The 13,021-nt window shown below is 29.9% G+C and overlaps 1 protein-coding gene across 1 annotated transcript in view; it reads right to left on the bottom strand.

Annotated features, from left to right (window-relative positions):
* Nucleotides 1-12,309: 12,309 nt before the first annotated feature.
* The window catches only part of LOC123895444 (fatty acyl-CoA reductase 3-like), an 84,600-nt gene continuing 83,888 nt past the window's right edge, over nt 12,310-13,021 (bottom strand). The window contains exons 9-10 of the mRNA XM_045945801.1: nt 12,671-12,798; nt 12,310-12,565 (exon numbers count right to left, since the gene is read on the bottom strand). Of these exons, the coding sequence (XP_045801757.1) occupies nt 12,412-12,565; nt 12,671-12,798 (282 nt within the window). The 3' untranslated portion in view covers nt 12,310-12,411. The remainder of the gene's footprint in view (nt 12,566-12,670; nt 12,799-13,021) is intronic.

The following is a 13,021-nucleotide window of genomic DNA, read 5'->3' as shown; positions in this document are numbered from 1 at the left end:
TCGTTGGCCGACACTCAGCAGTTATCTGACCATTTTATTCAGTTAATTTCTCTTCAAGCGGTCTCCGTGCAAGACGATCTTTCATGCAACTCATTTGGCTCGTAAGTGTGTCGGTTGTGTGGAATGAAAGAAATCAGAGACTATTCATAAATTCAGAGTGTTCCCTACCTCAACTGTTGGACAAAATCTAACTTTATTCTTATCGATGGTTGAAGACAATGAACTTTAATCTGGTCTCAAACTACCATAGTTGGTGGTTGAGCCGTGTATTTGTTTGGAAGTATATTAGTTTTCATATTGTTACTTGTTCTTGACATTGTGTAATCTTTTTGACACGTGTTGTGCTCAGGAAATTATTCGGTTAATATATATTTATTTTTGCCTTTTAAAAAAAAATTATAATGAACTTGTTGCATCCTTTACTTTATTTTTTTTAACAATATAGTTTTATCATTTGATTTATTTATTTAATTGCTTCATTCTGTTTTATCGGACATTATATTAGATTAGTTAGATTTTCATTTGATTTACATAAAATTAATTTTTGCTTCTATTTTATTAATGATAATACAATGGGTAAGTCTAACCCACAAACAAAGGGACTACAAATTAAAGGGACTACATATGGTATGGTATCCACTATCAAAATAATTCAAGGGTCAAGCTATTACCAATAAGATGTTAGTGTGGGAAATTGGTTACGAAAATCAAAATAAATAAAATTATATTAAAAATAGTGTTTTTATAATTTAGATCCTCTAAGAAGAAAAAAAAAATTGATTTGAGTCAATATTTTATTTGATATACTAATCCATCCTTGATGGCGACTATTATATTTGTCATATTCCACAAATTAACACCAAAATTTAGCATCATTTCTTATTTTATGTAGTTCGCCTTCTTTTTAAGTTTTTTAAATGTCACATAAGCAATTTATAGTAAAAAAAGTTAACGGGGGGCTAGCAAATGCAAAATGGGGTAAACTTGGAGGGCCAAATCGAGCAATTAAAACTTGGAGGGCTAAAATCAAGCAATTGTGAAACTTAGAGGGTTAAAATCAAGCAATTGAAATGTGGGGGGCCAAAATCAAGCAATTGTGAAACTTGAGGGGCCAAAATCAAGTTCATTTCTTGCAGTTTTTTCAGCTCCCTGTGGTCATTGGTTCGGTCTTGGATTGGATTCTCGTTGGCTGACACTCAGCAGTTATCTGACCATTTTATTCAATTAATTTCTCTTCAGACGGTCTCCGTGCGAGACGATCTTTCATGCAGCTCATTTGGCTTTTAAGTGTGTCGGTTGTGGAATGAAAGAAATCAGAGACTATTCAAAAATTCAGAGTGCTCTCTACCTCAACTGTTGGACAAAATCAAACTTTATTCTTATCGATGGTTGAAGATAATGAACTTTAATCTAGTTTCAAACTACCATAGTTGGTGGTTGAGCCTGTGTATTTGTTTGGAAGTATATTAGTTTTCATATTGTTATTTGTTCTTGACATTGTGTAATCTTTTCGGTACGTCTTGTGCTCAGAAGATTATTCGGTTAATATATATTTATTTTTGCCTTTTAAAAAAATATTATGATGAACTTATTGCATCCTTTACAACAATTATAGTTTTATCATTTGATTTATTTATTTAATTGCTTCATTCTGTTTTGTCGGATATTATATTTGATTAGTTAGATTTTCATTTGATTTACATAAAATTAATTTTTGCTTCTATTTTATTAATGAAAATTTAGCATCATTTCTTATTTTCTTTGAAGCCTTCCTTTGATTAATGTTAAGAAAATCAAAATAATATTAGAAATAGTGTTTTTTATAATTTAATTCCGAGCGTTTCTCTATTCTCTTTTATGAACTACCTCTGAGAAAAAAAAAATTGATTTGAGTCAATATTTTATTTGGTATGCTAATCCATCCTTCTTTTAAGCCTTCCTTTGATTTTAGTTGAACAATTTATGTTTATTATATTAATGTTAAAGTTATGATTTTTTTAAGTTCAAAAGATGTTTATGTTATGTCTATCTATTATATCAAACATCTCTATTTTCATATTATGTTTAAAAAATATACAAAGAAAATAATAATAATTATCAAAAATATGTCCATCAAGGAGAAAAAAATGAAATAGAAAATTTTAGGAGGACTAAAATCAAAATTCTTTATTTTTAGAGACCAAAAATCAAAATTCACACAAAACATCTTATTTTTATTTTTAGAGATTAAAATACAAATTCGATATGCTTTTAAATATTATAAACTTAGGTAACCCGAAATTATTTTATTATAAAAAAATCCATATATGTGAAAAAGAACAAGATAAAAATAGATGGTTTGTAAGGCCTCTATGTGATAGCAACTGGGATGGAAGTCCTCTCATGAACAAATCTCTGAACTATATGTTGCAACTTTGACTTTCACCATCATTTTAATCTGATTTGAAGATCAGATCAATTAAATTGCAACTTTGATAGAACAAAGGACTTACGAACCTCTTTGTGATGTGATTGGAGCAAGACTATGCTTATTAACTAACCATGATTTATCGATTATTTTAAATGTATATATGCGTTCATAATAACTTTCAACTTACTTTATTTTTGCATGAGAACTCTCACCTTACTTTATTTATGCATTGTCACAAAATATTGCACAAGATAAAAAATTATCCAATAATTTAAGGGGTGTCAAGGGGAAAGGATTCCTTCCACTGCACTGTCCACCGGATTCTCTCCAATTTTAATGATAGCCATTAGATCATTCTGCCTCTTATTTTTATATTTTTAAATTTGTTTATTGGAAGGTGATGATTTGACTGGATGAATTGTTTATGGGAGACAATTCACTCCCGGGTGTCAAGTGTTGTTCTGTGATTCTGTCTATTACATATCTATTTGCAAATCAAACGAATCTTGAATAAAATAAGAGAAATGCAACTATAGACCAAATGACACATGTTAAGAAACTTAAAATATAAATATGTCTAAAAAATCTTTCGTTCAATTTCTTAAAATTTAAAAAATTTCATTTTAATACATTTTTTTTTACTTTTAGATTGCTTAACATGTGCCATAAAATAATAAGATATTTTTCTCATTTTAATTGTGATTTAAAGTAGGATTTTGGTGGTGATCTGAGTAAGAAATTGTCAGTAGAGTTTAGTTTTTGAAATTTTCTAGTCACACCCAAAAAAAAATTAGTTACACCTAATTTTCATTAAAATTTAATTATATTACCAAAATTGTCCTTCTTTATTTAATTTTTTAAAAACCGTGTTTTCATCTTTTTTATGTCTCGCTTCAAAAACTCCATTAATGTGTTAACAAACTCACAAACTTTATTAATGTGTCATTAATCACAATGAAATATTGAATTTTTGAAAATATTCTGTTAAGACTTTATTGCATAGGTTAGTGAATTTATACTTTTTCAAAATTTAGGGCACTCCCTTTTTCATGCGATTTCATGTTTGTATGTGATTCAATCGTTAGTAAATGTTAGAAATAATATAAAACCATTAATATGGCTCTATCCTAATACCTTAAAGTTTTGGGATAATCGGTTATTTGACATGGTATCAGAGCCTCTGTGACTAAGTGGTCTAGAGTTCGATCCCCGCTCCCCTCACTTTCTAATTAAAAAGTGGAATTTAAGCATATGGTAGGTGGGTCTATGCATTATCCACGCTTCAAGCCCAAGTGGGCTCTTGCGTGAGGGGGCGTGTTAGAAATAATATAAAACAATTGATATGGCTCTATCCTAATACCTTAAGGTTTTGGGATAATCGGTTATTTGACAGTAAATGTAATCTTCTAAGTTAAATGTTTACGTGAACTGCTAATGTAAATAAGATCATATACTAATAAAATAGATTTCAAATCATACGTAAATTGAGTTTATATAACCTGAGTAAACTCAATTCACATAGCTTCCATAAATTCAGTTGACAAGTTGACATGAACTTAAGTAAACTCAGTTTTAAACTCAGTATACATTTACATAAACTGTTTTTAAGGATATTTTTAGCAAATTTGGGATTTAACCAGGTTTTCTTGTATACATGTCATTCCGAAATGATCTATTAATCTGCTAATAAGTCGTTTAATTGCAGTTCCACCTATCTCGTTATTGTGAAAGACGATGAGGATTTTTGAATATATCGACACATGTATTTCTAAAAGGTCTTTAATACTTACTATTCTCTTAACTTAGTAAAATATCTACTAGTATATATGATTTAAAATCAAATAACGCATCGCATTTTTTTAATTCATATTATTTCCAGAATTCTAAGCAAATCAAAGTTCATTCTAAAAATAATATACATGAAGCAGGAAGCACACCACAACACACCGACTGAAAAACTAGTATTACTATTTTCATTCATGTGTGTTTGGTTGGATGGAATAAATTGGGTTTTCACATGTCTGATTTTTACACTATCACATGTCACCGCATAGCTTTTTCACATGATGAAGTAACTCGATTTCATGCAAAACGTAACGTGTCATATACAATACCTATACTGTACCACTCATAACAATCTACAGGGACTTAATTAGAGAACATGATCTAAGCCGTAAGTCCTCTTTCTCTTTTTCTGAATGATGTTTAGATTCTATCTTATGTTTTGTCCTATATGTGATTAATCCTTGTTTTTCTTATGTTTAAGGGTATTTTTCTTCTTGTGGTGGTGCATTTGAGGGGTTCTAGTTTATTGGAGTGTGCATTTTTGTTCCTTGCAAGTTTATTTGTCTGTTTTTTTTTTTTTTTATATAAGTAAAATTTGAATTATAAGGAATACAAGGGGTACTCAACCCTTACAATTCAAGATTAATCACAGTAAATACAATCAAAGCAAGCTAACAAATTATTGCACCATTCTAAGAAAACAACATTAATATTACTACCTCGGCCTATGAACCAAAACCAAAAAATATAAATAATCTAGTTACCTATGGTACTCTTTGTTTGTTTGTTTATATTTCTTACCTTAAGGTTCATTGAATTCTGGTGTAGTGTACATATGGTACTCTTTGTTTGTTCTTTTAAATATTTTTATATTAATATATAATATATTTGTCATTAAAAAAATCATTTTTATTATAAAAAAATAATTAAAAAAGAAGATTACTATAACTCAATCCGTTTTTTTCGTAAACAAAAAAAACAAAAGGCATATATATAAGATACATGAAGAACTACTCCCTCCACATACACCCACTATCAGTGGCGGAGCCAGGATTATAGCGGAGCTTGGGCACAATTTTAACCACAATATTTTTTTGGATAGCATGAGTTAAAACAAAAAAAAAAACTAGAAAAAACCAACAAAACATGAGTCAAATAAGAGGGATAAAATATAACATACCAATAGTATACTACATAAAATTAGGAGGTAAATGCCCTTTCCGAGACTTCTTTGCGGTGAAGGATCGGATAATATCAATATCATCAAGTGACTTGAATATCTCCCGCTCGGTATAACATATCATCAAGTCATTGAACCACTCATCATTGATCTTGTTGCAGAAATCTTAAACTTTGAAGTGAACAATCAAAATATAATAACAGAGTTACAGAACCAGAAACTGAATTTAAAAATTCAGCTTAACAATCAAAATAGCTTAACAGAAACAACTTAACGAATTTAAAATTCAAAACAAAACAACAGAAAATAGAAACATTTAAAATTCAAAACAAAACAACTTAACAATCTTTAAACTTCAAAGTATACAATCACAGAAAATAGAGCAACAGCTTAACAATTATTCATATAATCACTTAAAATTCAAAACAACTTAATAGGTAACAAAAACATAAACAGAAAATAGAGCAAGGAAACAGAGACAGAAACATAAACACCATCAAGTTTAGTTAGGATTTGAGAAGGAACAAACAGAGCAAGGAAGAAAATAAGGTTTTAGGGTTTGCTTACCTCAAACAGAGGCTAGGCTGCGATTCTGCGAAAGCGAGAGAGAGTGAGAGCGGTGGCAGTCGGCAGAGATTGAGCGGCGAGAGATTGAAGGAAACGAAGACTAGCCGAGAGAGAAAGAACGAGAGCGGTTGATTTCTTTGGTTACAGAGCGGTGGAGTGGAAGTCGTACGCGTATCTTCTATCTTTATTTTTTTAGTGTATCTTTTTCTGGTTTCTATTCATATAAAAAAAAAAAAATAGTTTGGGCAGCTCGGGCACGTGCCCGAGCATGCTGTATGGTGTCTCCGCCACTGCCCACTATCCAAGAAAATTTTAAAATTTTTTGAACATAAATTATGGCAAATTTTATGGTACATGTAATAATTCTTAATGTACCAGTACATCAGGTAACTAAATTAATATGTAAATGAATATATTTTAAAGGAAATCATTTTTCTTATCATTAAAATGATTATAGTAACTAAATAATATTATTCATCAAAATTGTCAAAAATATTAAAATTGATATTTTTTGAATTTTTATTCATCATTATAGTCAATATTGAATTTTTTTTTTCTAAGAAAATATTAGAAAAATTAGTATCATGCTTATAAACAATATATTGTATTTTTTCTTATGATATTATCATTTTTAAAATATAATAATCGGTTAATAGTTTTTTAATTCATAAAAATAATCGTTAATTTATCAATTTACTGACTTGATGTACCGGTACATTCAAATTATTCGAATGTACCGTAGAAGCTCCCATTATTATATCTCAAATATATTCAATAAGAAATGTACTTACAGTATATAAGATCCAAGAGAGTAATAGATTATTTCCTCCGTTTCCTCCTATCCTTAATATATGAGAAATTTTACTTTTTAGATTAATTAAAAATTTAATGTATTTAGTCAATAATATAGACTAGATACATTAATTAGATTTTAAACAATAAAATTTCTCTTCTTACACCGGAGTCGGCATGGCAATGGGGCGGGGTAGGGACGGGTTTTGCCCTCCCCAAACCCAAACCCATAAAGTTCGGGTATTCCCCAAACCCATCCCAAATTCGAGCGGGGATAAAAAGGACAACCTCAAACCCATACCCAACGGGGATCGGGTATCCCCAACGGGTTTCGGGCATCCCCGTTACGCTTCTTTCCACATGAATTTAGATTGTATTTTAGCTTTTTTATTTTAAAAAAAAGTTAAATATCCAAAATTATTTTCTCTCAACAATATTTTTTTTAAATAAAGAAAAAAAATAGAGAAAATAGTTTGTTTAATACTCAAATAAAAAATATATGAATGTAATTTAAGAGATTGTTTAACCGTTTCTAATTTAAAAAATGTGTAATATATTTTTTAGTATAAATGGGACGGGTTCGGGGATGGGTTCGGGTGGGTATCAATGTACCCATTACCCGCCCCAACCCCATCTTTTGAAATCGGGGAAAACCCAAACCCAGTCAACTCGGGTTTTCCCCGTCAAAGTGGGTATAATTTGGGCGGGTACCCACGGATATGGGTTTTATTGTCATGCCTACACCGGAGGGAGTATCAATTTTACAGTATCACATGTCTGCTTTTTTTCACATGATGAAGTAACTCGATCGATTTCATCACCAACTTTATTCAAACCGATGGAGACACATAACCACATAGTATAGTCATTATCACATAAAACAAAAAATAATTATAACACAGCATCATAATGAAGGTGCTGCACTGCACACGAAGAATAATTAATATGAAGGTGCTGCATGCATGCAAAACGTAACGTGGCAAAACTCATAAAATTTTTCATGCACTTAGAGAACACGACCTCCCATTACATGACATTTATATTATGAGAACTGCTAAGTGTCAAACTTTGACACACACCAACAAACACTTGCCCATATATTGATGCCATATAATTAAGACAACGTCTAACATATAATGGTAATGATGCACAAGTAATAAATAATATTATAATAAATACGAATTTTATAAATTTCACCGTTGTATTAAAAATTTATGTTATATGCTAAACAGTGAAGGCACTGTTTAAGGAACCAAATATAGTAATATCACATTGAAGTTTGTGCAGTCAACGCCTCGAAAGTGTAAACATTGTTATTTTTAATTTTAAAATTTCTTTTTTTGGTTTCCTTAACCAGTGCCCCGGGGGCACCAGTTAGCATGACCCTATAAATTATTCATAATTTTTTTAAAAGAACTTATATGTTATATAGATTATTCATAATTTTTCAAAAAGAAATTGAAAATTATTTGATATGTTATGAAACTCATCAAAATTAACGATATTCAATAAAAAATCATAAACCTAGATTGGGTGCGGTCAAAAGCTTCCAAATCTGTTGAGATTTGCAGGATTCTTTTTATTGAGTCTCTTTTGGTTTTCAAATCTGCTGAGATTTGCAGGCTTCTTTGTATTTGGTTTGACCTTTTTCACATCGGCGTTGATGGTTTGGAAGCAGATTGCGAGCTAGCTAGAACTTATCTGCCTAGCTTTCTTTCTACCGTTGTCACATCAATTTTGGGCTCACAGAGATACTTTTTGGGTTCTGATGCGCCGATCACTTTTGATTCGAGATTGAGAGTTAAAGTTTCGTGGCATATCTATGAGTTGAGTTTGTGTCTTCTTTGCTGGTCTGGAGGCTGAGGAGTGTCTCTCTGAGAATGAGATTAGATGTAGACTTCTATTAAGTGGTGTCGGTTTTTATTTTCTTCATTGATATTCCGCTTATATACAGCGCCTTTGTTTTTGTAGTCCTGTTTCTCCCGGCTCTGTTCGTCTTGTACATAGACTGATTATTAATAATAGGCTTAAATGCAGTTTTGGCCCCTCAAGTTTCACAATTGCTTGATTTTGGCCCCCAACATTTCAATTGCTTGATTTTAACCCTTTAAGTTTCACAATTGCTTGATTTTAGCCCTCCAAGTTTCAATTGCTTGATTTTGGCCCTCCAAGTTTACCCCCTTTTGTATTTGCTAGCCCCCCGTTGACTTTTTTGACTATAAATTGCTTATGTGACATTTTAAAAAAATTAAAAATATGTTTTAATTAAAAAATAATAATATTTGCTTTTATAAAAATGTATTAAAAATTGTTTTTTTAATAAAAAGTTTAATAATTATTTTTTATTTAAAAAAAAGTTTACAAAGTTTTTAAAAAATAATTCATAAAATGTTTTTTTTACTTTTTTATATAACAAAATTATTTTACAAACTACATATAATAAAATAAAAATTATAATTTAGTTTGTAAAAAACAATTTGTAATTTATTTATTTATTTATTTTTAAATACTTATTTGCAAATTTGGGATTTAACCAGGTTTTCTTGTATACATGTCATTCCGAAATGATCTATTAATCTGCTAATAAGTCGTTTAATTGCAGTTCCACCTATCACGTTATTGTGAAAGACGATGAGGATTTTTGAATATATCGACACATGTATTTCTAAAAGGTCTTTAATACTTACTATTCTCTTAACTTAGTAAAATATCTACTAATATATATGATTTAAAATCAAATAACGCATCACATTTTTTTAATTCATATTATTTCCAGAATTATCAAAGTTCATTCTAAAAATAATATACATGAAGCAGGAAGCACACCACAACACACCGACTGAAAAACTAGTATTTTCATTCATGTGTGTTTTGGTTGGATGGAATAAATTGGGTTTTCACATGTCTGATTTTTACACTATCACATGTCACCGCATAGCTTTTTCACATGATGAAGTAACTCGATTTCATCACCGCATAGTATAGTCATTGATGTCACATTAATTAATACAGCTCATAATGAATTGAAGGTGCTACTGCTGCATGCACTGCAAAAATATTGAAGATGCTGCATTGCATGCAAAACGTAACGTGTCAATTCAATATACAATACCTATACTGTACCACTCATAACAATCTTCAAGCACTTAATTAGAGAACATGACCTACCTTCCCATGAGATTTATATCATCAGAACTGCAAAGTGCCAACCGATTTGACACACACAAACAAACACTTGCTCATATATATTGATGCCATATATATAATTAAGACAACATCTAACATGCATAAACCGTTGAAATTTTATACGGGTTATGCTAACCGGTGTCTCTGGGGCACTGGTTAAGGAAACCAAAAAAGAAAACTTTTAAATTGAAAATAATACATTTTAGACTTTCGAGGCGTTGACTGCACAAAGTTCAATGTTATATTACTATATTTGCTTCCTTAAACAGTGCCCCGGCTGTTTAGCATTTTCCATTTTATATATATATATATCCCCTTAAGATTATAAAAAATAGACAAATTTATTTTTTATTATTTTATTGCCAAATATTAGTTGTTAGTGTATTGTTAGAGAGTAGGGGGAATTGTTAGTAATTAGCAAGGTTGTGAAAATCGGACCGATAATCGAACCGGCGAGCTTACCGATTCAAGGTTCAATTGGTCGGACCGGGGTTCAATCGAGTCGGACCGTTTTTAATTAAATATATATTTTTTATTTTTAAATGATGTTTAAAATTATAATAACAAACTAGCCCTTAAGAGAAATGTTACGGTCATGTCAATATGTAGGAGGATTTCTTCTGTATATTATTATTTTAGTTAGATTTAGTTTTATTATATTTTAGGTTGATTTCTTATTTTTATATTTCACCTAGGTTAGTTATTTTTATATTTTAGGAAGATTTGTAATTTTTATTTAGCTAGGTTTGTTGTTTTTATTTTTACAATCTTTTAGGAGATTTGTTAATTTTATTTTTCACTCATATTTAAGCTAAATTATTGTAGCTTTGAAGGCAACCTTTTGATTTAATAAAATTAAGAGATTTTTCTCAAATTTGGTAGATTCCAAATTACTTCTTCTGGTGGATTCCGGAAGTCTAGTGGATTCTAGATTAGTTACTCTTTCTAGTGGATTCCGGAAATCTGGTGGATTCCAGAGCCTTATTTGACAGGTTTGTCACTTGCGAACCTGTGTTTTATTATAGGATTAGCGCTTGCTTTTCCTTCACGCGTCCGTACTGCGTCATGTCACCTCATTTATAACAATCACCCAACATGAGCTATGTTACCTCATTGTTTTTAGGGTAGGTTCCATTCTTAAATTTTTTTGAATTAACTAATGAATGCAAACTGTGAACAAAAACTATAATATCATAAGAAAAATAATTGATTATGGTCTGGTACTCTGGTTTTTTTTGTTTTCAATGAGTTGAGGATCGAACCCAGTGGCTTGTCTGGTACTCTGGTTGGCAATACGTTAACGAGAGAATATTAAAATTAACAACCGTTAAAGTAGGTTGGGTTTCATTTTTTTTATGATCGAAATTCAAACAAGATGACACACATATGAGGGAATTTCTTTGTGGGATTTTTAGTTTGAACGTGTTATCATTATTTAGGATAATAAGATTTCAACTGCATATGAAATTGGGTTTGGAGAAGATGAATGGTTAGTAATTAATGAGAATGGGTAGAATAAGGAAAGACACGTGTGCTGTTTAAAATGAGTGTTATACGTCTCAACAATTAATTTTAATTTAAAGGTCAATAATTGTTCCTTTCATTCTCATATATAAAACTCATTCTCATGTGTTCAATGATTCCCTATGAATTGCTCAAAATACAATTGTTAACATTTTCGCCATTTTATACTTAGTTTGAGTATTTATTAATACAATCGCTCAAATATATTGAGATTAAATATGTGTGTGTAATTCTTGTGTTAAGCGTTCTTTTGCAAGAGTATTTATCACATATAACATATAAGATAAATATTAGTAAAATTTAATATGTTGTTCGACATTAACGAAAAATATGATTAAAGTAGAAGTTTAATTTCAATCGAATGAAATTTATGAAAATAATAACTTTTCTTTTACCAAATGAAAATACAAGTTTTATTATTATTTTTTATTTTTATTTTTTTATTTTTTATTTTTTTAAAAGTACAAGTTTTATTAATAAAACATATGTAAAATAATAATCACCAATACAAAATATGAGATCACACACATTTATTTTTGGATAAAATAGGTGCAAATAGTGAACCGTTTGATTATACACACATCACTTCAAGGCATACTTGAAGATACCAGGAATATGAATATTCATGAAATAATCTTCCCAATCAATAATTTGGGGTCAAAGTAAAACAAATCCATTTCTAAACCTCTTTGTTTTGTAGCTAATAGCAACTTTTTTGTATTCATATTATGTCTTATATATATACTCGTTCGCATGTTAAAATGCGTAAAATTTTCAATGATTCCCTATGTGTTCAATCAAAATACACTTGCTAAATTTTCTCCGTTTTATACTTAGTTTGAGTATCCATTAATACAATCGCTCAAATGCATTGAGATTATTAATAAAACATACGATAACAATAATCACACATTTATTTTTGGATAAAAAAAGGGTGCAAATAGTGAACTGTTTGATCATATAAACATCACTTCAAGGCATACTTGAAGATACCGGGAATATGGATATTCATAAAATAATCTTCCCAATCAATTATTTGAGAGTCAAAGTAAAATAAATCTATTTTTACATTTTCTTGTTTTGCAGCTGATAGCAACCTTTGTGTATTCATATCATCAAAGCTGTGTACAAAATAAGCATTTGTCTTAGTTAATTAATAAATACATTAAACATGTACTATAGTATTATATTTTAATTTAGATGTTAATTAGAATCAATCAACTTACATGCCATTGAAGAATAAGTATGGTAGATAAAGGTCGACCAGCCGCATAACAGTATTAATTTTCCTATTAAGATCGAGGCATATGCCTTGAAAATATTGGCACATAAGTTTATTGATCAGCTCTAATACCTGTTATATATGAAAACTTTGTTAGCACATTGTTGTTATGGAATGCATTACATTCACCATTTTTTTTAACAACAAAGAAATTGAGTACGACTAATTCAATTTAATCCATGTACAACATGGAAACATTACTAAAAAGCTTAGTAACCATTAATTCACATAAAGAGTTTGGTCCTCAATTAACTTTAGCGACTAAGGGTGAGCAAGAAACGAGTTCTAACCCACT

The sequence above is a fragment of the Trifolium pratense genome, linkage group LG7, assembly GCF_020283565.1.
Source record: "Trifolium pratense cultivar HEN17-A07 linkage group LG7, ARS_RC_1.1, whole genome shotgun sequence".
In the NCBI taxonomy this organism is placed as follows: domain Eukaryota; kingdom Viridiplantae; phylum Streptophyta; class Magnoliopsida; order Fabales; family Fabaceae; genus Trifolium; species Trifolium pratense.
The sequence above is the reverse complement of the archived record's forward strand: the minus strand, read 5'-3'. Positions and strand labels throughout refer to the sequence as shown.